The 23,844-nt window shown below is 42.0% G+C and overlaps 1 protein-coding gene across 1 annotated transcript in view; it reads right to left on the bottom strand.

Moving 5' to 3' along the window:
• The window catches only part of RFTN1 (raftlin, lipid raft linker 1), a 174,086-nt gene that overhangs the window by 103,647 nt on the left and 46,595 nt on the right, over positions 1-23,844 (bottom strand). Inside the window, exon 3 of the mRNA XM_008156721.3 lies at positions 889-1,075. Within this exon, the coding sequence (XP_008154943.2) occupies positions 889-1,075 (187 nt within the window). The remainder of the gene's footprint in view (positions 1-888; positions 1,076-23,844) is intronic.

Below are 23,844 nucleotides of genomic sequence, written 5' to 3'. Positions count from 1 at the left end.
TAGCCACACAGCCTCCCGCCTCTGTCTGTCCCTCCTGAGCTCACCAGCCCAACGTTTGTCCACTTGGCAAACCAACTTGTAAAAAGAAAGAAAAAGAAATAGTTACTCTGCACTCTCCCTCCTTTTAAACTATGGTCCATGTTGTCATTCTTCCTATGATAGATGGCCAAGGTCAGATCCGTTTCCCTTGCCAGACTTTATTTCAATTGTGTGGGGTTTTTTTACAAAAGCAGCAAAAACATACTGTGTTTTCTATCCCACCTTCATTGTTTTAAAAATATATATATATTTAAAATTAATATTGTTCCTGTTGAGAAACCAACCTCCATCTCTCTCTTTTTCTAATTAGATCCAATAAAAATATAACAAGAGGAAACATTCAACTGGTCAAGCCATCCTGAGAAACATCCTCCAAGCCTTGAAAGCCAAAATCGAGACCAAATCAATTACAGCAATAGATTCAGGTGGGTTTTGTTTTTCCTCCTAAGGGATTCACAGAATTTATGTTGGGCTCAACATGGTCAACTATGTCTAGAGTTTGGGGAAAACCATTAAGTTTGTATGTAGCCTAAAAAAGTGAGTGTGTTTTTCTAGCCATGCTTTTCAGATTATAGTACTATACTTTAACTGGCTGTATTTTAACTGTTCTGGCAGTACTCCTCTTCGGAGGAGACGCTTTTTTCTAGCCGAGTTTAATCCAATAAATTAAAGGAGAGAAAAGGTGTAAAATGGAACCCTCTATGTAAGCAGTCAGGCATGGACAGTCACAGGACACTAGGAAATGTTCTCTGGTTGTCCATGTTTTGCCTTACCAGTCAGAGGGCAGAGGCCCTGTCAACACACATTAGCCACCTCATGATGCTCCCCATCCAACCTTGGAGGCCTTACCTGTCGGTTTTCTTGATCAGGATGGCCCTGAAGATGTGCTCCAGGGGTGTCTTCTCCTGCTTGTGGGTCGGCTGCACGAAGGGGTGCAGGGCCACCAGCAAGAAGCCCTGCTGGTACAGCTCCAGGAGCTGGGCGGGCAGGTCTCGCAGGGAGGCCAGCCTCACTGCTGAGGACCGCGGGAGCTCGGCTGGGAGTGGAGAGAGGAGAGGCTCATCAGAGACCCACCAAAACCGCCTGCCCCGCCCCATCCAAGTCCCTCTCCCTTTGCCCTTTCCTGGGGCCTGTAGGGTCACCTCTTGTTAAAAAATGAGTTTTTTCCTGTCTTAACTACTGTCTTCAAAGAGGACTTATCCGCAGCTGGCTATTTTCCAGCTCAACCAGAAACATTGGTAATTGGATGTTTTAAATCTAGAGTCCATTTTTGTCAGAGATTACCTTGAAAACGTCATTTCCACACCCTCAAAAAATAAAAAAGGGCAGAAGGAGATGGAGGAGGTGGAGGTGACACCTGCATGCAAATATAAAATTGCCAGGTGGTAAACAGCAGCATAAACAAACTCAAAAGATAGACGGGAAGAAAGTTTCTGTGATGTTTAAGACAAAGAGGTGATTTCCTTGATGTGCAAAGAAATCACTCCCCCCTCAAAAAAAGAAAAAAAAAGAAGAAGAAAAATGGGCAAAGTATATGAATAGGAAATTGCTTAAAAAAAAAAAAGCCAATCACTATTTGCAGACACCCAAATTAACTAAACATTAGAACTATGCATGTCAAAACAAATATTTTCCACTTATTAAAATTTAGATTAAATAATTTTAAGGACAGACAAGATTCAAAATTCAAAAGGTATAAGCATATATACAGTGAAAACTACATCCCAGCCCTGTCCTCTGCCTCTCAGGCTTTTTCCCTACAGGCAAGCAATATTATCCATTTTTTTATATACATGTTAACCATCACCGAATTCACACAAGTAAATATGTCTATATATCGCCCTCCCTTTTTACATAAATGGTAGCATAACATTAATGCACCTGGCTTTTAATCATTTTTAAATCAGTTATCAGTACACTTTTCTTAGAATCCATTCAACAGTAGTAGAGAGAGCTCTTCCTCATTCTTTTTAAAGGTGCACAGGGTACCATAGTGTGAGTGACCAGAGATTATTCAAACTGTTGTTTTTATAAGTAATGCTGCAATGAAAAATATAGCTCATATAATACATATGAAAAGTAAATTCCTAGGTGTGGAATTGCTGAGCTGAAGATAAATGCATTGTAATACTTTCAGATATTGCCAGATTTCCTCCACAGAGTAGTACAGATTTACCTCTCATCAGTGCTATACAATCACTGGCTAATCTCATAGTGAGGTGTTCATATGTATTCCTCTTATTATGTAACTTGTATTTTTTAATTAAACATTTCATGATTAAATACTATCTTTAGTATTTGCCTTTTCTGTTAACTGTTTATATCTTTACCCAATCTTCTATTGGGTTATAGGCCCCCTCCCCCTTTTTTTTTCTATTGGTTTGTAGAAACTCTTTATATATTAGGAAATACAGTCCTCAGTTGTGACACCAGTTACAAATATTTTTCCCCAATTTGTTGTCTTTTAACTTTGCATAAGCTGGGGTTTTGCCATGAAGAATTTTTCTTATGAAGTTGAATTTATCAATTTTGTCTTCAACCACTTCTGAGTTTTATGTTATAGCAGAGAGATCTGGAATTATAAAATAATTTTCCTGTGATATCTTATAGTACGTATTTCACATTTTTGCATGTACATTTTTGATCCATTTGGAATGTATGCAATATGAATTAAACATTTCTCCCCCCAACGTTTACACATTTTTCCTCATAGATTGGAGATGCCACCTTTATCATATATTACATTCCTGAATATATTTAAGTGTATGACTGTGATTCATTAATCCATTTTAATAATTTTCATTTCATATTAGTTTAATATCTGCTCAGGCTATTTCCTGAATTTTCTTATCTTCCTGTTCATTATCTGAATATTCCTGTCTATTCTTACGTATTCTTTTTTTCAGTTGGTCTTTAAAACCAGCTAATCAAATCCTCCCTCAAAAAAATCTTGTTGATGTTTTTATTGGATCAAATTCAAATTATAGCTTAGCTAAAGGAGAATGAATATTTTCATCAGGCGACCAGTACCCATCCAAGAACATGGCATAATTTTTGTTTATTCAAGGCTTTTTTGTGTGTCCCTTATGTGGACATTAAAGCTTTCTTCACCTAGATATTGAACCATTATCACGTTTACTCCTACTTATTTTATATCATATTGCTATTGGAATAATATAATGTTTTTCTTTTTACTTGTATGATATCCATGTGGGCAAGAACATTGGGGAAACAGGTATGCCCATCAGTGTTGATAGGGGTGAACCCTCCTGGAGGGCAATGCCTTCAAACCTAAAAGTGCACACACCCTTGGTCCAACAGCCCCGCTACTAGGAATCACAGCTATGGCTGGACTCATAACATGTTTTCAAAGACACATTTATTGGCAAAGATCTTCACTACAGGGCTGTTCACATAGCAAAAGCCTGGAACGAAAGAGTTCTTTATTGGAGGGCTAGGTAAATACTGGGACATCCCAATGATGAACCCTATGACCCACTTAAGGTAGTCATAAAGACTTAAGGTAAATCTGTTATTTGCTGATGGAAACAAGTCCAAGATACACTACTAACTTAGGAGGCAAAATATCTGACAATATTATCATATGATATTCCTATATAAAAATATTAGAAGGAGGGACATGAATACATGTTTTTCTGAAAGAAAAACAAAAACAAAAAACACATCAATATTAGAGAGAGGAAGTGGAATAGAGAGGGGAGGATGGAAAGGTGGTTTTTACTTCATTTTGTACTTTTAATTATATTATCATCAATAGGGATCATTTGGATGGAGGGTTTATGAGACATTTTAATTTTCTCCTCTATAGGTAAAAACAGTATTATTTAAAAGTTTTAAAATGTACTTTTAAAACAATATAATTTTAAAACACACACTTAAAAACATAATCTAGAGGTACTTAAGAATGCTATTTAACATCAGATAGTCTAGCTCTCATTTCCATACATCATGCAAGAAATTTACGGGAAAATAAAATCTATAGCAATGATTCACCCTCACGCATCCCGGAGAGACCTCCATCAATAACAGTGACAAAGATAAGACTGGCCAGGGAAGCAGACAAGTCTGCACTTTTCCCCTGGAAGGGTACATTCTGCCTAAGCTGCTAGATAAATACCTAAAAGGAAGTCTAGGAGAGAATGCCAAGCCGCTCCACAATTCCCACGCACAGAAACCCTTCAGGAAAAAGGGGCCCCTGTGCCTTAGAACTGGAGATTCTTGGGCTCCACTCCAGACCTACTGCATCAGGATCTGAGCGAGCCACGTCTTCACAAGCCTCCAAGAGACTCTGATGCTGAGAATCACTCTCCAGAGGGTTCCACTTTGGCCCTCCTCCAACCACTCTCCTCTCCATGAGCAAGGAACCTGGGGACCTACAGGCATGTGTCCACCTATATATCTCATGTCCCCACTTCACATAGCCACGACCCTGGAATTCCATGCCCTGAGAACCCTGGTGCAATTTGGGAGCCTGTGCAGGCTTCTTCCCTGGTCTACGGCGAGGGTGGACATTGTTCCCTACCTGTGCACCCCCAGGCCCAAGGTGGGACAGAGGCTAGGATGAGGTAAGTGAGGAGACGCTTGCCATAGGTGCATAATTGAGGGGCACCAACAACTCAGTGACCACGATAAATACTAGTAAATATTTAATGCAACATGTTAAAAAGTGAAAAGGAACGCAAAAAGTCTGTAATGAACAAAATATCAAAAATTGGAATAAAGAGGGGATCAATATTATTGATTTCTCCTTTTGTCTCAAGCTCCAATATCGCTCAGAACGGCACTGTTACTGATCTCGTCTATTAAAAAACATTGCCTCACTCGCCTCACCCTAGTGCTGGCCTGGGCCCAACGTCTCCTCTGCAGCCTTGTCCCAGGCCCTGCAAATGACAGGAGTGGGTCTGTACGTAGGCTGTGCCAAGGGAACCAGGGCCAAGTTTCCTCGGCTCTCAAGAGATTACAAAGCAACTCAACCGAAAGGGCATAACTATGTGTGGCATAGATGCTGTGTTTCATTCGAAAAACCAAATGAACTTTTGGCAGGCGTGTAGACTTTTCAGGAGGGAAATTTCACTACAGCCACCAAAACCTAAAAATGCCATGCAGCACGAAGATCCCCTCTTCTTCGATAAAACTGTATAGAAAGAGCATCTGCACATCATCAATGGGAGACCTCAAACTCAGCCAGTCTCTCCAGCTCAGTATTTTGTAAATGCTCCACATTCTTACTGCTATCATAAAATGAAGCTTTACTAAGATTTTTATAATTTATGTATTTGTTTCCTCTTATGCATCACACTAGAATAAGAAAAATTAACCATAGTTGATGTGTTGAGAAAACTTGGGATTTTAGTTATCAGCTACGTTCCTCACTAGCATTAACCTGGGGCACGAGGAGCACTCAGTTTCCTCATCTAAAATGGAGATCATAACATCAGCCTGTCTTCCATCACAGAGTGGTTATGAAAATCAAAATGGGATGATGAGTGTGTAATCGATAAAACTCAAAACTATCACACGCAGTGGTGCTGGCAGTGGTGACTAGAGAGCCAGCCAGGGGGGCTCGTCAGCTGTAGATGGAGATGACAATATATTGCTCAGGCCATTATTCCTTCCCCCATTCACACCCACCCCCTTGACCCTCTACACTCCAAATCAGAGCACGAAAAAAACTAATCAATCAACCATTTTATACGTAAATGCTTCCTAAGCAAAATAATACCTTTTACATTTTAACCTTAAAACAAATTCAAGGCACTAAATTGCGCTGACTGTCCCCGGATGTGTGGGGAGCTGTGCAGGGGAGCTCCAGGGAAGAGATGCCTGTGGGGTGGGGAGAGAAGTGTCTCTGGGCTCCCATCTTCCTGACAGAGAGCTCCAAGGAAAGTGCTGTGAGTTATCTGAAGGTATGTTGGCTCCCTGGGCTTTTACTGGCACCCCACTCCAGGACTGAACCACATAAGCTACCTCATCGTAAGTTAAAATTTTTAATTTTAATTCTTCATGTTCTGAAGGGGAACACTGATGAGATCATGTTGGCAGTGTTACTCCCCAGTCTGAGGAGATGTCACTGTTAGGGTCCAACATGGACTTGAAGATCATATTGTTCCCTCCACTTTCCAATCTGTCATGTTCCACAGTCTTTATTCACAGGAGCACTCAGTTTACAAGCTCAGGGTCCGGGATGGATGGCCCTGGATTACCACTCAGGGAGCCCTGTCTTCATTCCATACAGGGACTTGGTCGTTGCTGTGCAAAGCCCCGTTCTCCAGCTGGCTTCTCCCACCAGCCTGGGCAGGGCCTCATCTCATCTCATGACCTGGGAGACAGTCTGTGCAGATCTCAAAGCTAGGAACTGGGGCTCCCAGGGACCAGATGGATAAAGAACAATGAACACCAAAGCCCCACCTCCCCAGGGGGGCGGCGGCGTCTTGTCCTTCTAGCCCGGTTATTGCCAATGGACACATGGGCTCAGTGGTGCCAGAACTTCTCATTCTTACCTCTGGATCCTCATAGAAACTCTCCTAATTTTTAAATTTGGCAAGTAATTTCCATTTTATTTTCAACCCGATGTGGTCCAAAGCCAAGACCCAGTAGGTTTTAGAGTCTGGATGGGGCATTTGATAATGTGGAGGGATGGAAGGACCACACCCTTCTGTTCCCGGATCTTAACTCAGCCGAGATGCAGTGTGAGCATCAGTCACGTATTCAAGAGCTGGCGATCCATGCATTCCCATATCATCACAATCTACATCAAAGTCTTCAAGGACACATCTGTAGGTGTTTGACACTGGCCTCTATTCCCTAATTCCACCCTTTCCTATTCAGATGTAGAGATGAACAAAGAATTTAGACCCACATAATTATATTTTGAACCCCTTGGGACTCTTTTATTTTCCATCACTCAATTAGCAGGTTTTTTAAAAAATCAAAATATATAGGGTGTGCTTGAAAGGTGTTTTGGGTGGCATCAGTTCAAAGATTTTTTTTGAAATAAGTCTATTTTTCTTCCAGAAAATAAACCTTATATAAGTAAACCATTATTCCAGGAGGGGTAAAAAAAGAAAAAAGGAATGAAAATAGGCAAAAAAACAAAACAAAACACATTTCTTAACACTCCTGGGATAGAGAGGATTTTGCTTTTGCTATGACAATGGTTTGTTTAGCAAAAACATTCCGCAGCCCCATTTATTCCCTGGAAACGAAGCCCTTCAGACATCTGCAGAACAGCCAAAGCGAGATGTCTTTGCTACTTCAAACTCTATTAGTGGGGAAGTACCCGCTTCCAACCTAAGGAAGAAACACTGCACACAGCAACAGCACACGTCACCTACTCACTACAGCAGGCAACAGAGGGCTGAACAACAGCTTCTGTTCCTGTGCCCAGCAATCACTTGTGACTTTAGCCTAATTATTCAAAGTCCGACTTTGCTTTTCTAATTACAACTGCTAATGGATCTGTCAATACCAAGGAGCGCATCTAGAGAGCGAGACAGGATCTCCCTCGGGTAATTTCCCTCACAGGTGAAGCTGATAATGACATTGTTCAACCAAAAAAATATATATATATATATATATATATATATATATATATATTTTTTTTTTTTCTTGGCCGCTATTTCTGTAACATCAATCTGCCTGGGCTTTGCAGTAGATCCAATTTAGCAAAAACACTAAAATCCATCATTTTTCAATGTGAGGTTTTTCATTGTATCAGTAAGAAATAGGAATTCACTTTCTTAAAGAATGCCTGCAGTTTTTGTCTTCTGTGTCATTTCTGAATCTATGGAATAAAATGTTCATTTCAGGGCCTTCCAAATTCAGATTTATGTCATCTTTTTATTAAATAAATTCACGTTTCTGAAACTTATAAAGGATACACATACCCATGCCCAGGAGACCACTCCATTAAAATACTATTTCTTCTTTTTTTATTTTTTTAAATTGGAGTGAAATTCACCTAACACAAAATTAATCATTTCAATGATTCTGTGGCAGTTAGTACATTCATAATGTTGTGTAACCATCACTTCTACTAGTTCTAAAACATTTTCATCACCCCAAAAGGAAACCCCATACCCACTAAGCAGTTATTCCCCACTCCGTCTCCCCCAGGCCCTGACAACCACCAATACACTTTCATAAAATGCAATTCTTAACACTTTAACTAAATCATGGATAAATTCAAGGGGGAAATCTCAGTAAGACTAAAAGTACTTTAAACTTACATAAACCTCGGATTTTATAAGCCAATCAGGGAGAAAATGACACTATGTACAATAGATGTTTCATTATATGAATTTTTAAGAAGCAGCCACCAGGCCACAAACGTTAAGCATCAGACTATTAGACTGCCATGAAAACGTGTGTGTATGTGTGTGTGTGAGAGAGAGAAAGAGGGAGGGGGGGAAGGGAGAAGAGGAGGAGGAGGAACATTAGTCACTCAATGACACACATACAATATTGCATTGTCAAAAATTCACTCTCTAGGTGTTTGTAAGGAGAGTGCCCGAATAATTCCTATTGACTACACGCCACTGATCAAACCCAAATGATGGCATTATTGCTCATCTTACTAGTCCATTTTATCAGAGAAAACACAGGCTAAGATTCATCAAGAAAACTTTTCAAGAAATATCAGGCATCATGCGACTTAGATTTCACAGTGGGTTACTCAGATATTAAAGCAACCAGCTAGAGACTGCAACCAGGGTGTTAATAAAATATTCCACACACTTAAAAGTACTTTCTATGGAAAAGACACACAAAAAAATCACCAAGTATTCAGAATTTCTAACCAAAGTCGTCCGCACCAAATCCAAGAAGAGCTTAGCATGAGTCGGAAGGGAAGCTAGTTTATCAATATTTTGTGCCATTTTCCTAATTGAACATAATGGCAGGATAGCTAACACTCCTGGTAGTTCATTTTTAATTTTGAGAGTAGTGCAATAAACTGACTGCATCAAAGACCAGCACTAATGAATATGTACAAACAACATGGAAATGAACTTATTTATAATGTAAATGGGCGCCTATATAGATTTCTATGATAAAGTCTCAAGACTCTGTATAAAAGTAATCAGCACTAAAAATATTCAGCGCTTGAAATGTGGCTAGTTCGAACTGGATGTGCCATAAGTGTAAAATATAGGCCAGATGTCAATGTCTTAGCATGAAAAAAAGGATGTAAAATATCTAAATAAGTAGTTTATTTTTACATGGATAACACATTCAAAGGACAGTGTTTTGGATATATTAGGATTAATAAAATATATTATTTGAATTAATTCCACCTGTTTAAAATGTGGCTACTAGAAAATTTGAAATTATGTATGTGGCTCACGGTATAGTTCCATTGGACAGCACTGCTCTACACCGTTACCAATCTTTTGTTTCACAGCAAATTTTAATTCTACAATTTAATTGTTTCACAAGTTTTAATTATACAAATTACTGATTTACTTTTTCTTTTTCTGTATTTCCCAATAAATAAGATCCCCCAGGCCAGAGGCCATGCTGGGTTGATTCACCAATCAGCTGGCCAACCCAGAGGGCCTGGAGAAGGCTCATAACAATCATGGTGAAAGGAAGAAGTTCTCCACCAATATGGCCACGGCCCAGATCACGATGGCACCAGCACAGCAAAGAAAACCAGTGCTGCCTGCTACCCACACCTCCTCTGGGGGACAGTTAACCTCAAGGTCCCCAAAGAGTCTGGGCCCCAAAGCAGATTAGCCAGGAGAGCAAGAGGAAAGACCCGTAACGAGCCCGAGAAAACAAATCAGCCAGGGTAAAACTTGGAGGGAACTTGGAAACCTTTCTTTTATAATGGTAGTAAAACATACACGACATAAAAGGGGCCATTTTAACCATTTCTCAGTGTACAATTCAATGGCACCAAGTACATTTTCACTGAGGTGCAACCCCCACGACCATCCAGCTCCAGGAAACCTTTTAACCAACAGTGCCAGCTGCCCGTCCCACGCAACCTCTCGCCTCCACTGCCCAAGAAGAAAGGGCACCTCCCCTCCCTTTCGCTGCTAAGAGGCATCATAATTCACAAATGTGAAAATCTAGACACTGGGAAAAATCGAAGGTTGATAAGACAACGAAAGTGAAGGACGACGTAAAAATTTCCCTTTGCAGAGTTGGCCAAATGACGGGACAAAGGGTGTGGTGGTATACAAGAAGTGACTGGGAGGCCCTGGCCGGGTAAGCTCAGTTGGCTAGAGTGGTGTCCCAATGCACCAAGGTTAGTGGTTCGAACCCTAGTCAAGGCACATATGTAAGAATCAACCAATAAATCGTAAGTAAGCAGAACAACAAATCAATATTTCTCTCTCTCTCTCTCTCCCTTCCTCTTCCCTCCCTTCTTTTCTCCCCCCTTCTCTCTAAAAATCAATTTTAAAAAAAGTGATTGGCAATCTTAACCCCAAACAGCATAACGCATAACGAAGAAAAAAACACACACATTTCCCAGAAAGTATGGTGCCCAAGAGCATGAGCACCCTTCCGTTCGGCATTTACATAGGACACAAGAGAATATTACTATTTCTCTTTATCCTGAGCAATCATCATCCGTGTCTCAACTCTGTAGCAAGAGTTTCACATTGGTATACCAATAAGGTCCTTATTTAGGAGAAGGTTTTAAAATTTTAGAATAGCCGAAACCGGTTTGGCTCAGTGGATAGAGCGTTGGCCTGCGGACTGGAAGGTCCCAGGTTTGATTCCGGTCAAGGGCATATACCTTGGTTGCGGGCACATCCCCAGTAGGGGGTGTGCAGAAGGCAGCTGGTCGATGTTTCTCTCTCATCGACGTTTCTAGCTCTCTATCCCTCTCCCTTCCTCCCTGTAAAAAAATCAATAAAATATATTAAAAAAATAAAAATAAAATAAAAATAAAATTTTAGAATAATATGAAATAATGGCCTGTGGAGATTGTTGGAAGGCGTACAATTCACCAGGTGCAAGGCGAGTTTCAAGAGCATGTGACAGAATACATTCCACTCTCTTGGGGCTCACTCAGCACAACTTCTACCCACTGGCTGGTTCAAAGGCACTACCCGAGACACACCAGCCCGTTCCCAACAGCGGCTTCTCCTTTTCCATGCTGCAGCAGAGACCTTCCGGGCCTTCAGTGGCACAGGCACATAAGCCACGCACAAGGCTTACCAAAAGTTCCACATGTTGGACACGCATTTAAAGAAATAATTTTCCTATGTGTATGACATCACATTAAGGTTCAGCAGAACTCGGAGGAGAACAGGGCCAGACAGTTCTCATGCTCTAAGAAAAGGCTTCCGCACCTGCACTTCCAGCGTTGCATGGACAATTACTGCGTTCCTGCACCAACTCCCAAATGGGTGCATGGAAATAGAAAACCATACATACAAGTTGAGCAGCTCCGGCTCCACTAACCAATTTGCATGCAAAATTGTCATCAGCACTCTGTGGTTTATTTTTTGCTCGTCTAGTAAGAGATTGAGCAGGGGGTGGGGGTGGGGGTGTCTATGATACCTTGGGAGGCCGACTTTGAGAGGCATTTTGGTTCCCACTGTAAGAAAAAAAAGGGCATTCCTAATGGTTTTTAAGGTCTATGCATGCATGTATGTCCCTCCCAGCTGCCTTCTCAGTCAGGTATTCCAGTGGAAGGGGAGAAAAGCTGGAGAATGGGATCAAGTAGAAAAATGAAGTGAGAGCAAATGGCCAAGGGATATTCTTTAGAATAACAGAGAAGAAATATGGTTAAAAAATAATTTGTATTTACACTCAGAAAAAATGTCATCTACCAGAGACAGTTGGCCCAAGAAGGAAAAGGTGGATTTTAACCAGAGAGAAGGAAGGACTTCTTGGACTTGGCCAGTGAAAATTTATTGAAATGAACCACCAGGAAGTTTGCCCATGAGGATGTGATAGGCATCTAGGTGTTTATAAGGCACATTTAGGTGTTTTCTAACAGCTCCTTCCTTCTTCCCTCCCTCGTTTCTTTCCTCTTTTTGAAATGTGGCTAGTGTGACTTGAGATCACACAAGATTTCAAGGACTTTGCATGGAGAAAAAGAATGTAAAATATCTCAATAATAAATTTTTTATTGGTTATATGTTAAAATAATACTTTGAATATTCCGGGTTAAATAAAATATATAATAAACATTAATTTACCTATTTAAATTTTTCAATGTGGCTAATTAGAAAAATTTAAATCGTTATCTATGACTCACATTATATTCCTATTGGACAGACCTGTTCTAGAATCTTTTGTTCTAAATTTATTTCTTTGCTTAAACTTACTTACTTTAAATTTATTTCAGTCCACACGAACATGATCCCTTCTCTACCTTTATTGAGGTGCCAATTTAACTCATTACTTAGCATCTTTTAGTTACAGCTATGCGGAAGGTCACCTCTTTTCCCAAAATAAACCTGTAAGGCCGAGGACTGGGGAAAAGCTGCCAAAATATGTAGAGTGTGGGATCAAGTGAGTAACCTTCCTTCAAGGATATGAAGTATTTTCTTTATACTCGTCACTATTCCAAATCAGAAGGGAAGAGCAACACTTCTTACCGCCTCCATGTGTGAGGTGCGGGTCCCTGAGACCTCGGAAAGCCTGATCTCGGAGAATTTCTAGTAACACCATCACACCAGGTTCTAACGTGTTTACCTCTCTGGAGAAGGTGGGTTCACAATCTTTTCCTGTCCCTGCGCCGTTGGCAAGTCCAAACACCGTCCCGAATCGCACCTCCCACCCCGCGCGGGGAATCTCAAGTTGAGAATCTCGGCTGCGACTCCCTGCTCTGGGCAGAACTGGAACCAGCTGCCAGAGGCAAGCAGCCAGCCGGCACCCCGGCTGAGGTTACTCAGATCCGAAATATCAACGGACAGTGGGCCCTTCAGTCCGCTTTGTTGGGTCTCTGGAAGTGCTTTGTACTGATTTTCCGGGTGATTTATGTATGTTACATTCCAGAAATGCAAATTCTCCCTCTTGCACTTAATAAATGCATCCGTGTAGTCTTCATGTTTCGACTTAACAGAGCTGTCTCCCTTCCTGGGCTGCCTTGCCTCTGGGGGTGGGGATGGGAGCTTTGTGATAGCCCACATTTCCACGTATCAGTGAGAAGTGGGCATCGTTATTGCTTTGTCATAACTGCAGTGTAGTTTGTCTGAATGTAAATGATGCAGACCCTACTAGGCAAAAAGAGAACAGAAATCTGGAATTGAATTATAAGGTCGAAAGCTGGTGATGTATTAAATCTGGCTCAGGCGAGAGGTGAGGTGTACTGCCCAAGGTTCAGGCTCTGAAGCAAGGTTACCTGGGTTCAAAACTCAGTGCCAGGATGTGAGGGCGATCTGGCTGCGGTAGGTGTTACCCCATTGATCGCCAGGGTTCACTCGGCTGACCTGGCTGGCTGGGCGGGTGTCCACCTGGCTAGGCAGGTGTCCCCCTCCCCCCTCACCGATCCATGCGCGTCCCTCCCGAAGCTGCGCACTTGGTCGAAGAGGACGACCTTCCCCCCAGAGGAGAGGACCGGTTTTCGGTCAGGGGTACACGAGTAGCTGTGCTCCCCTGCTAGAACCTCCAAACAAGCTCCCAAATCTCAGTGCCAGCCTTTACTAACTGTACAACATCACGTGAGTTATGAGCCCCAATTTTGTGTGTGTCGGATAAAAGCCCGCCTACCTCATTGGGCTGTCATGAAGATTAAGTGATAGAATGCACAGAAAGCACTAGAATCGGGCCTGGAACCCATACCCTTCTATACATGGGCGCTGCTAAAACCATTATTGTCAATTTATTATCATTAATAACCCTAATCACCTCCTAACTTGTTACCAAACATGGCAGATCCTTATGTCTGTAAGTTGATCCTTATGTCTGAACCCACTCCAGCTCTCTGGCAATATTTAGTTCTCACGTATGACTTTCATTTCCCAGCCTAAGCCACAGGCCAGCATTTCCACCCCCCCCCCCTGCCGTGACCCTCTTTTCAATGCTGGTGTAACTTCTATTCATTTCTGAATGTGAACCAAAAATGGGTCTAGAACATCAGGACTCAGAAAAAATAAGGGAGGCAAAAGGCATGTGGAAAGGCTACTATCGCCACAATTTGCACCAGACTCTACAACAGACTTCTGCAATGCTTAGTAGACAATGGGGTATGAGGAGGAAGGGGGTGAGGGCATGTCTGCAGACTCTAGAGCAGGGGTCCTCAAACTTTTTAAACAGGGGGCCAGTTCACTGTCCCTCAGACCGTTGGAGGGCCGGACTATAGTTTAAAAAAAAAAAACTATGAACAAATTCCTATGCACACTGCATATATCTTATTTTGAAGTAAAAAAACAAAAAGGCAAAAACACCTGCATGTGGCCCGCGGGCTGTGGTTTGAGGACGCCTGCTTGAGAGAGCCAGTTCTAGGATATGGTACCCAGAGGATAAGGACATCAGAAGGCCCCAGTGAGCTACATAAACCACATTCCAAAAGGAGCAAGAGAGTGCGGGAAACAACGGAGAAAAGAGGTGGAACCACGTGAGAATCCCTGCAGAGCCTTTACCACACGGCACACCAGGACAAGGCGGATGACGAGAGTGTGGCACCGAGGAAGAACCTCAGGCAGGAGATGTGACAGGAACAGGTCACCTGCACCCTGACTGTGCTCCGTGCTTGTCTTGAATCCACCCCAAATTTATAAAGTTAAGTGCACCAAGAGAACATGTTTCTATGAAAGAGGCATAAACCCAAGGATAATTTCACTTTCTTTCCTCACCGACACTCCCTAAATTTCTCTACTAATTGCCACCAACAAGAACTCCCATCCTAAATTCTCCTCTCACCTCAGGCCTGCCCTGCCTGCAACTCTACTTGGGAGCATGTCAGGTCTAACATTTTAAATGAAAAACATAAGCCCTAAAAGTTGGTCCTCAGCTACAGCAAAGAAAGGGCGGCTGAACAGATAGTATCTGGCCACACCCAGAAACGCAGGGAGCAGCTTCAGAGAGGGAAGGCAGGAAGGTTGGGGACCTGAGGCCTCTACTCCGCCAGGGCTCAGGACACGCCTCCCAGAGCGCTCCCACTGCACCATGATGCTGAGGACCTGAAGTCCACCAGCAGCGGGTTCAGGTTCGTGTCTCCCCTCTCTGTGCTGCCTCAGGTGTCCTCCACGGGCAAATGGTTTTTATCAAACACCACCAGGTCGGCATCCCGGCCTGTCTCTAACTGCTCCTGAGTCAGGACAGGTCCTCTTAACCCAGGATTAGAACGAAAAGTTTAACAAATGCTAAAAAAAACGAACCTAGTGTCTGTTCCACATCCATCAGAGAAGGTTATTTTGTCTTCTGTTACCTTCTTAGGAGGGTCTCTATTCAAGTCTTTTTCTTTCTTCTTCTTCTTCTTTTTTTTTTTTTTGGTCCCATAAGGAAAGGAAACCAAAGAAATGGCTGGAAGATGAGGGAAAACGAGCTGGTAACAAAAACAGGCCCTAAGTGTCAAGTTTGCAGGGCCCTAAATGATGGTGCTGATAGTTACTGCTTGGTTTGGTGATGGTGATTGCCAGGGGTTTCTGGGACACCGCTGGGGAAAAGTTAGATGAGCCTCTTTGGACAAAAGGTCTGCAGCTCAGAACTCTAGGCTGGAGAGACAAGCTTGAGAATCATCTTCCTTGATGACTTTTTTAGGTTCAACCAACAGTCAACACTGCTTGGATCCGTGTTTTCCTTGGAAGGCCAGTCACAACAAACCCCTTTTAAAAAAGTGGGATGTTTATTTTTTCAATGAATTTGGTAGTGTAATCATGATTGGGGGGGAAATACATGCACAACATGTTTACTGGCACGGAAGTCTATAATGGGAGAACCACAAAAGTAAGAATAGCTTCATAGTGATTATAAATAACCGTCATGAAACCAGACTTGCTCAATTTCAGGATATGACACGTGAAAATAAAACAAATGTTTAAAAGTAAAGCCAATCCTGTAAGATGGGTATTAGTCCTTGATTTGTTACACATGTTGTAATTTGTCTGTCTTTCCACTACCTGAAAGTTTCTAAACTGTCTTGAGATCAAAACTGTAAGTCTTCTGGGTTACATGGCATATTTCGAAAGGACGAGGCCAATATCTCTACATATTAAACTCCCTCTGTAGTTAAAGATGACGCCACTCACCCCTAAGATAAATGCTTTGGACTGGGTTTCTATCTATGTCTATGCTTGGCCTCTGGAATAGTCCCTCTTACACCCGCCCCCCATTCTACTCTAAATTGAGAACATAGATTCCTTCTCGTGTTCATGCCTACTACTATCTTTTCCTTGGTAATTCAAAAACATGCTGTTGGAACTTCAGAGTTGGAAGGGACCCTCGTTTTACAAGAAGAAGAAACTGAGGCTTCCCCGCTCCTGGACTCACAGGATTCGGGCGCCGCTGCAGAGAATCAATACAGAGTTGTGGTCTCCAAAGTCAGCAGGGCCCTGGCTGCCCGTGTCCCGTGACTCCCCCTCCTAACTGGCCGAGGAGGAATGACTGTCCTGAACCACAATTCATCCACCCCGCGGCTCCACCACCATTTTCCTCCCAACAGCTCCATGTGTCCCACACTCCTAAGTCTCCGTCTCCTGAGCAACAGACCCACATCAGCAGCTGGTTCAGAAAAAGCTCCATCTGCAAATCCCACAGGCGACTGGAACTCAAGATGTTCAGAACAAGACACTGCCATCATTTCAACACGTGCTCTGCCTCCTCTTTCCTCCCGGTCACAGCAGCATCACATCCGGGAAATAGCACAAGCCTGAACCCTGGAAAACGGCAGACACCTCCCTCTCCCACTCGCTTTCTCTACACCCAATTGGCTACTGTGTCCCGTCAAGTCTTTCTCTTGAACTCTCCTCCCTAAGTCTCCTTCCTCCCTCTCAGCCTTAGGCAGCCTCCCATTGCTTCCTTGTGACCATGCCCATGTCCACACTGCTCTCTATGCACTGTCTACACCAACAGCATGGCCATCTGGCTAAAACATAAGGCTGGTCCCATCATCTGGCCCAGTGGCTCTCGCTGGGAATGGTGCTGCCTCCCGACCGAGAGAACATTTTGGAAATTTGGAGGTGGCACTATTCGTCACCACAATGATTGGGAGGTCACTACTGTGGGTGAAGACCAGGCAAACGCGACACCTACAAAGCATAGGGCAGCCCCACAAAGAATTGTCCTGACTCCCACGCCACTGTTGAAAAGCCCTCTGGATGTTGTTTGGAGATGAAAAGCTTGTCTATAATCATCTAAGACTAGAATTTCACTTTGCTTTTCATTGAAACAAAACATAGTTTTGCACAGTTTAATATACACCGAGTCTTCCAGGAAGGTACTCCTGTGTAAATCATGGGAGAGCCACTGCCAGGAAACGAGTTCTCAGCACTGCTGCTGAGCACACCTGCCTCAGAACCACCTGGGGGATAAGAGTGTGTTCACTTAAAAATGCAGACTCCCAGGCTGTACCCCAGATCTAGCAAAACAGTCGGCATTTCCACAACCAGAGCCATTCACTTCTTTTGCTCATTCAGGTATGAGAACGATTGTGTGACAGACTGCGGGAACCAAGTTCTGAAAAAGACTGTTAGGCCAAGGGTGAGCTCACCAGGAAATCGTTCCCAATTGATTAGTAATGTCTGCATGGTGGCAGGAATGGAGCAATAGAGGCAGATACATTTACACAAGATCCCAACCTCTCTTTCCTCCTACCCGCCTCGATCCTTGTCTGCTTAGAGAATCCCTAACTCATCCTTCGTAACTCTTTGTAAGAGACTTCCTCAACCTCCCTCTTCAAAGCACGACCTAGCACGCTCCTGTTATCATCACAGTTTTCTAGTGTCTCTCTCTTCTGGGGAGGCGGGGACTTGGTCTTGTTCATTCTGTTTTCCTCACAACTAGCCTCCTCTTGGCCTAGCTAATAACCAGCATTCAATAAATACTTAGCAAATAAATAAATGATTTTTAAAAGGGTTAAAGCAAATACAAGAGTCAGTTACTGGGAAGAGCAAGAGGGCATCATCGCCTCTTCCCCTACACCACGTTGCCTCGCATTAAGATCCCTGGGTCTTCCAAAAGCAAGGAAAGATGGGCTGACAGCTGACAAATGAAGACTGGCGGCCAGCAAAGCCTCCCACTCCAGCGCCAGGCATGGTTTGGGCGTCTGTGACGGAGCCCTGCAGGCCATCAAGGCCTCCTCGCTCACGGAGCTGGGCACTGCGGGGATCAGCGCACAGCGCAGGAACAGCCACACAGAGCTGTCCTGGTGTGTTTAGGGGGTGCATGTTTGTCAAAGAAACCAACAAGCAAAGAAACACAATAGAAAACTTGCTCTGTGCCGATTTTCTTTATCACCAGGAGGAACGGTGTTCTTTTTAGTGGGTGGGGGACACCAAAGAGGCTTCTTCGGCAAACGGACACAATCTGTTTGCCCAGGCTTTGCGTGTGTATGTGAAAATCCTCACACTCAGCCGGGAGTTTTCGAATCCACCAGAAAGGGACGCCATAAACAGGAAAATAAAACCCCAGGATGACGAGGAGGCAAACTAACCCTGGAAGCAGGTGAAGAACCGGTGCTGACAGCCAGAAAATGATGAGGCTGGCCATATGTAAGGATTAGGGAAATTCTGAATAAGGGAGTGAGCTGCCCTAAAGTTTTATTAGGAGAGGACATTAACACCAGTCATTTATGGATCCCCGAAGCCCAATATATTAGCATTGGGGGAGGAGGTGTCTACTGTATTCAGAGGACCGGAGGCCCTGAAAATTCAGGAGCCAGAGAGAGAACCCTCCTCTGTGCTCACTCCTCCAGCGCTCAGATAATCAACTAACAGAGTCAAAATAATCTAATCATGAAGTAATACATGCACATGGCAAAAACACAATGGATAGCCTATTTGACAGAATTCTACATCAGCTGTTCTGTCAAGATGATAATGAAACATCAGACAATCTGTGAGAATCCCATGCCAAGGAGGAGAAATACAAATTGGGCTCCTCCATTCCTCATGGAAATGACAAGATTCTGAACTAATCAATTAGCTCAGCACCCCCCATGGCCCCCACCCCCTCTCTGCATTATCATTCCTCTCCTTGAAATTTCCTGGGACTCCACTTACTGTGCTGTGATCACAGATAGCAAATGAAAATCAAGTTCTCTGCCCAACACGAGAGAAACTTTACATTGTAATGTAAGATGAACTGATTAAGGGCACTTCATCTATGAACAGCTAATTCTTCAAACCTCGAGCAGAGTCGGATGAGATGTCAGGAAGGAGGCATGCAGCTTGATCACACGGAAAAAAAATGGATTCTGGCACTCAGCAGGCTGCCTCATTAACCATTACTGTAACTAGGGCTGTTCTTCCCAAAATAATGCTCTGCAAGTTAGAATGAAGACCCAATATCCTAAAAGATGCCAGGGAGCACGGAGAGGGAATGGTTTCTCTTTCTAAGGCAAAGTTCTTCTTACCCAAATGCTTATACCTCGCAAAGAGATTGCAAACTCAGATATATTTAAAAGAAATTTATTATAAAAATGGTAAACACTCTCTAGTGACCCAACAGAAAAAAGGTCTCAGAACTGCCTTTCACTCTTAAACATTCTTGAAGACTTGCCCAGGCTGGTGTTGCCAAGTGGTTAGAACGTCAGCCCAGGTACAGAAGGGTCGCAGGTTGGATTCCCAGTCAAGGGCACATGCCTGGGTTGCAGGTTCAATCCCTGGCCCCAATTGGGGTGTGTGTGGGAGGCAGCCATTCAATCAATCAATCTCTCTCTCTCTCTCTCTTTCTCTCTCCTCCTTTCCACTCTCTCTCTAAAATCAAACAAACAAAACACAATAGAAAAAAATATCCTCCCATGAGGATTAACAAACAAAAATTCTTGAGGACTCACTAAGAGCTTTGCTTATGTGGGTTATATCTATCAGTATTTGTTATATTAGGAAATGTTGAACTATGATACTTTTAAAACAAGAATATCCAAGCAATCCAAGCACATACTAATTGGTCATGATGCCATCATACATCATGTAGCCTCTGGAAAACTCCCTGTTTGCCTGTGAGAGAATAGGAGTGAAAAGGGCGAATAAAGATCTTAGTATTATTTTGAAAATAGTTTTGCCTTGAGGAACTCCCCGGGGTCCCCAGACTGCAGGCTGAGAACTGCTGGCTTAGAGTCAGGTCTGGCTGCACAGAGATAGATAGCTTACACATGTCAACTGCTTCAAGGACCACTTCTATCGTAAAAATAAAACACTCTACATGATGTGTCAATAAAACATTTACAAAATGATTTCTCGCTATTTTTTTGTGGACTCCCTAACTTGGTTTCTGTATCTATAAAACAGGAAAATCACACTGACTTCCCTCACCATTATGGGAAGAAATTAATAAGTGCCCATGTTTTGCAGAGCATCCTAGATGGAAGAGGTTAGGAAAATACAAATGATGATTTGTGTTGATGCTCTTATTAGCTTAGTCTAAGGAGGATTTATCTCTCAGGAAGCCTGGAAAAGCTTAGCTAAACATTGCTTTGCGACTTTTGCCAACTTCCCAGGGAATTTTGGCTTTCCCTGGAAAACAAACAACTATCTTTGGGGAAATCTCTGAAGAAAGTATCTTGCAATTAGCCACTTTAGGGAGGTCATGCCTGGTACCATGCTGTAAAGGAAAATAAATATTTTCTCTCTCTCTCTCTCACTCATACACATACACACACACACACACACACACACACACACACACACACAGTTTACAAAATGACAGATGCCAGTTTTATAAGAATTTCACCAAGTATATGTGAAACTTTCTGGTAGCGGACAGGACAACTGGCTCAGTTCACATTTGTTTTATGGCCTCTACTAGTACAGATACTTACTGCTCCCACACAGATTGTCCCATGTCTCCACCAAGAGACCCACTTGTCTGGGTAAGTTCATTCCCTTCACCAAACACTGCATGCAGGCAGGGGACCCCACGAGGCAGCTGACTTAGTGGTTAGGAGTGGGACTTCCTGGGTTCAAATCCTGGCTTGGCCACTTGCCAGGTGATGTTGGGCGAGTTACTTCATTTCTCAGTGCCTTTGTTTCCCCCAAGTATAAAAAGGGACAATAACAGTATGTACCTGATAAGATCATGGTGAAACCAAAAGGGTTAAGTGCCGAAGACAGAATAAGCGCTCAACAAATGTCAGTCATCATCATTCCTTCTTTTATAATATAAAAAGTATTACAAGCTCTCCAAGCAGTTTTAAGCTCAAACTTCAGCAGTACAAGTACTACAAACTTGTCAAAAACAAAACAAAACAAAACAAAAAAAACACCCAAACCACCATTTATTTAGTTCTGTGAATTTTAAATTTAAAAAGTTAATATTTTGTTTCAATCCTTCTGCCTGAAACAAAATTTAAACTCGTTTATTGATCTCACAGTGGAGTGGGGAATAAGATGAATACACAAATAATTTGTACAAGAGAATAATTTTTACCATTAATATTTAATTCAATAGACATTTATTAAGCACCTTCTCTGTACCTGGCTTGTACGAGGTGCCAGGGAGAAGAAACCAGACAGTGTCCAGCCAATAAGGGCTTACATCGCCTAGTGGGGACAGACGTGGAATTACAGTGGAAGCTCGTTTCTCGAACTTAATTCATCCCAGAAGGCTGTTTGAAAACGGAATCATTTTTTTCCATTAGAAATAATGTAAATTGAATGAGTCCGTTCTAAACCGCAAATGATTCCCTGTTTTAACCTTTCTTATATACAGTACACGTCTATTGTAGTGTTTAATCTATAAGTAAACACTTTTAAAAACAAAAAGGACATGAAATGTAAATGAAAATTTAACAAAAAGGAAAGGAAATATACAGTAAACAATGAAAATTTAACGATAATAAGCAAACAAAAGCAAAAACAAACAAACAAACCACAACAATATTCACAGCACAATATCCTCAGATTTTGTCAGTGGTAAACTGATTCATATTTGCACCTTCTCTCCTTTGTTTGTCACCTGAGAGATGCGTGACTGATCATACAGGTAACAGCATGAAAGGGCTGTCAGGTTCAGAAGCAAATTGTTCGAGGTGGGAGATGTTCGAGAAACGAGGTTCCATGTAAATCGATACAGCATGCACCCTGGTGTCATGCAGGCTCAGTTATGCTTAGCCCAGGTGTGGGCAGAGGGAAGGGGAAAGTCTTGTCTTTGCTGACACCGGGAAAACATTTTTTTTTTTTTTTTTTACCAGTGAAGTGAATTTTTCCTTTCACTTGTCGTTAATTCTGCTCATCCACAAGAAGCCCATCTGTCTACAGCTCTCCTAGGTCACTAGCCCTTCAGTACGGCTCTTTATTGAGCTTTTCCGTTCTTGTGAATCGTAAATTGTCCCTTCAACATCCCTAATGACAAGTATTTCGACTCATACGTTCTATTTACATATCTTAGTAACAGCCTCTGATTTAGATGTCAAATTCCAGGAAGTAAAACTCAGACGTGCACAAAACAAACAAAAAGCACAAAGAAGCTGAAATAATTCTCAAAGCCAGGGCTACGTTCCATAAACTTCAGTGCCCTTTGGAGAGTTTCTCAGGCCATAGTTACTCTTCTTTGACACACATATACAGTGAGTTTGTTCATCTTTTTTTTCCTACCAAATCAGAAGCACAAAAATCTGAAAAGTAAATTGAAAATATAATACTTGGCTTCATGAATTCTCTAAAGTCACAAGCCAGTACTACTTGGTATCTATTAATGCAATTACTCTTAACAGATAAGAAAGAACTAAGTAAGGCCCACAAAGTATTTCAGATATCTGAAGACTTACATGAAGACTCTTTTGCCCTAGGGAAAGACTATTTCTCATTTTCCTAGATGTCAAAAGACTGAAAATTAAACCTGAAATCAAGTCTACATTCAAAATTTTCTTTAAATTTTTCTTAAAAATTCTAGTCCATCCTCTGACTTCACTTGCCTGAGTAGCTAGCTATCACATACTTCTTTAATGACCTAGTCAATATCATCATGATATAGAAAAAAGAAGAAAAGTGACTATATTATTATAGAAATGTTGGCTGTTATTACTTGTTTAAAAGCTAGAAAAAAGTAAACCCTAAGATTTCTATATAATAGGTTTTGAAAGAGGTTTATGATATATATATTTTTTTGGTTTCTATAAGTTTTAGCTATTTAACATTTGCAGATTAAAACAAAAAAAACTAAGAAAATGAAATGTGTTTGTTTTTTTCCTTCTCAGATAACTAAAGCTAATGTGTTTTGGAGAGCATGAATTTTCCAAATGGTTGGCTCATTTCAACACTGTGTGTGGACATAGCCTTAGTCTGAATTTTTATGAGTTTTAGAGGTGAGCTAAAAATCACACATGAGTAGTATATAAAATCAGATAATGTGGTATATAAAATATACGTTGCAGAAGGAGTAAACTATGTGGATTATTCTGGCCCTACTAAAGAGGAGAGTTGTCTCAGTTTCTCCTTTTTGAATGTAAGTTTTATCTATCATATTTTATTTTGATATTTGTACATTTACTGGAGGCTAGCAGGATGAGTTGCACATGGGGAGCTTTTATATTAACCATATTTGGTTTTCATTTTAGAAACAAATTCTTCCTCTTTCTTCCTTCCTCTCTAGGCCAATTAGGCTTATAAATGAGCACACAGCCCAGCGGGAAGACTTCAGGAGGCTCAGGTAGACATTTCATCTGAATTTGCTGACCCTGGTTTTGCCTGAGTAGCCCTCTTCCTCTTCGAACGACAT

The sequence above is a fragment of the Eptesicus fuscus genome, chromosome 18 (assembly GCF_027574615.1).
Source record: "Eptesicus fuscus isolate TK198812 chromosome 18, DD_ASM_mEF_20220401, whole genome shotgun sequence".
Lineage (NCBI taxonomy): Eukaryota > Metazoa > Chordata > Mammalia > Chiroptera > Vespertilionidae > Eptesicus > Eptesicus fuscus.
This window is presented reverse-complemented; position numbering and strand designations above follow the sequence as displayed.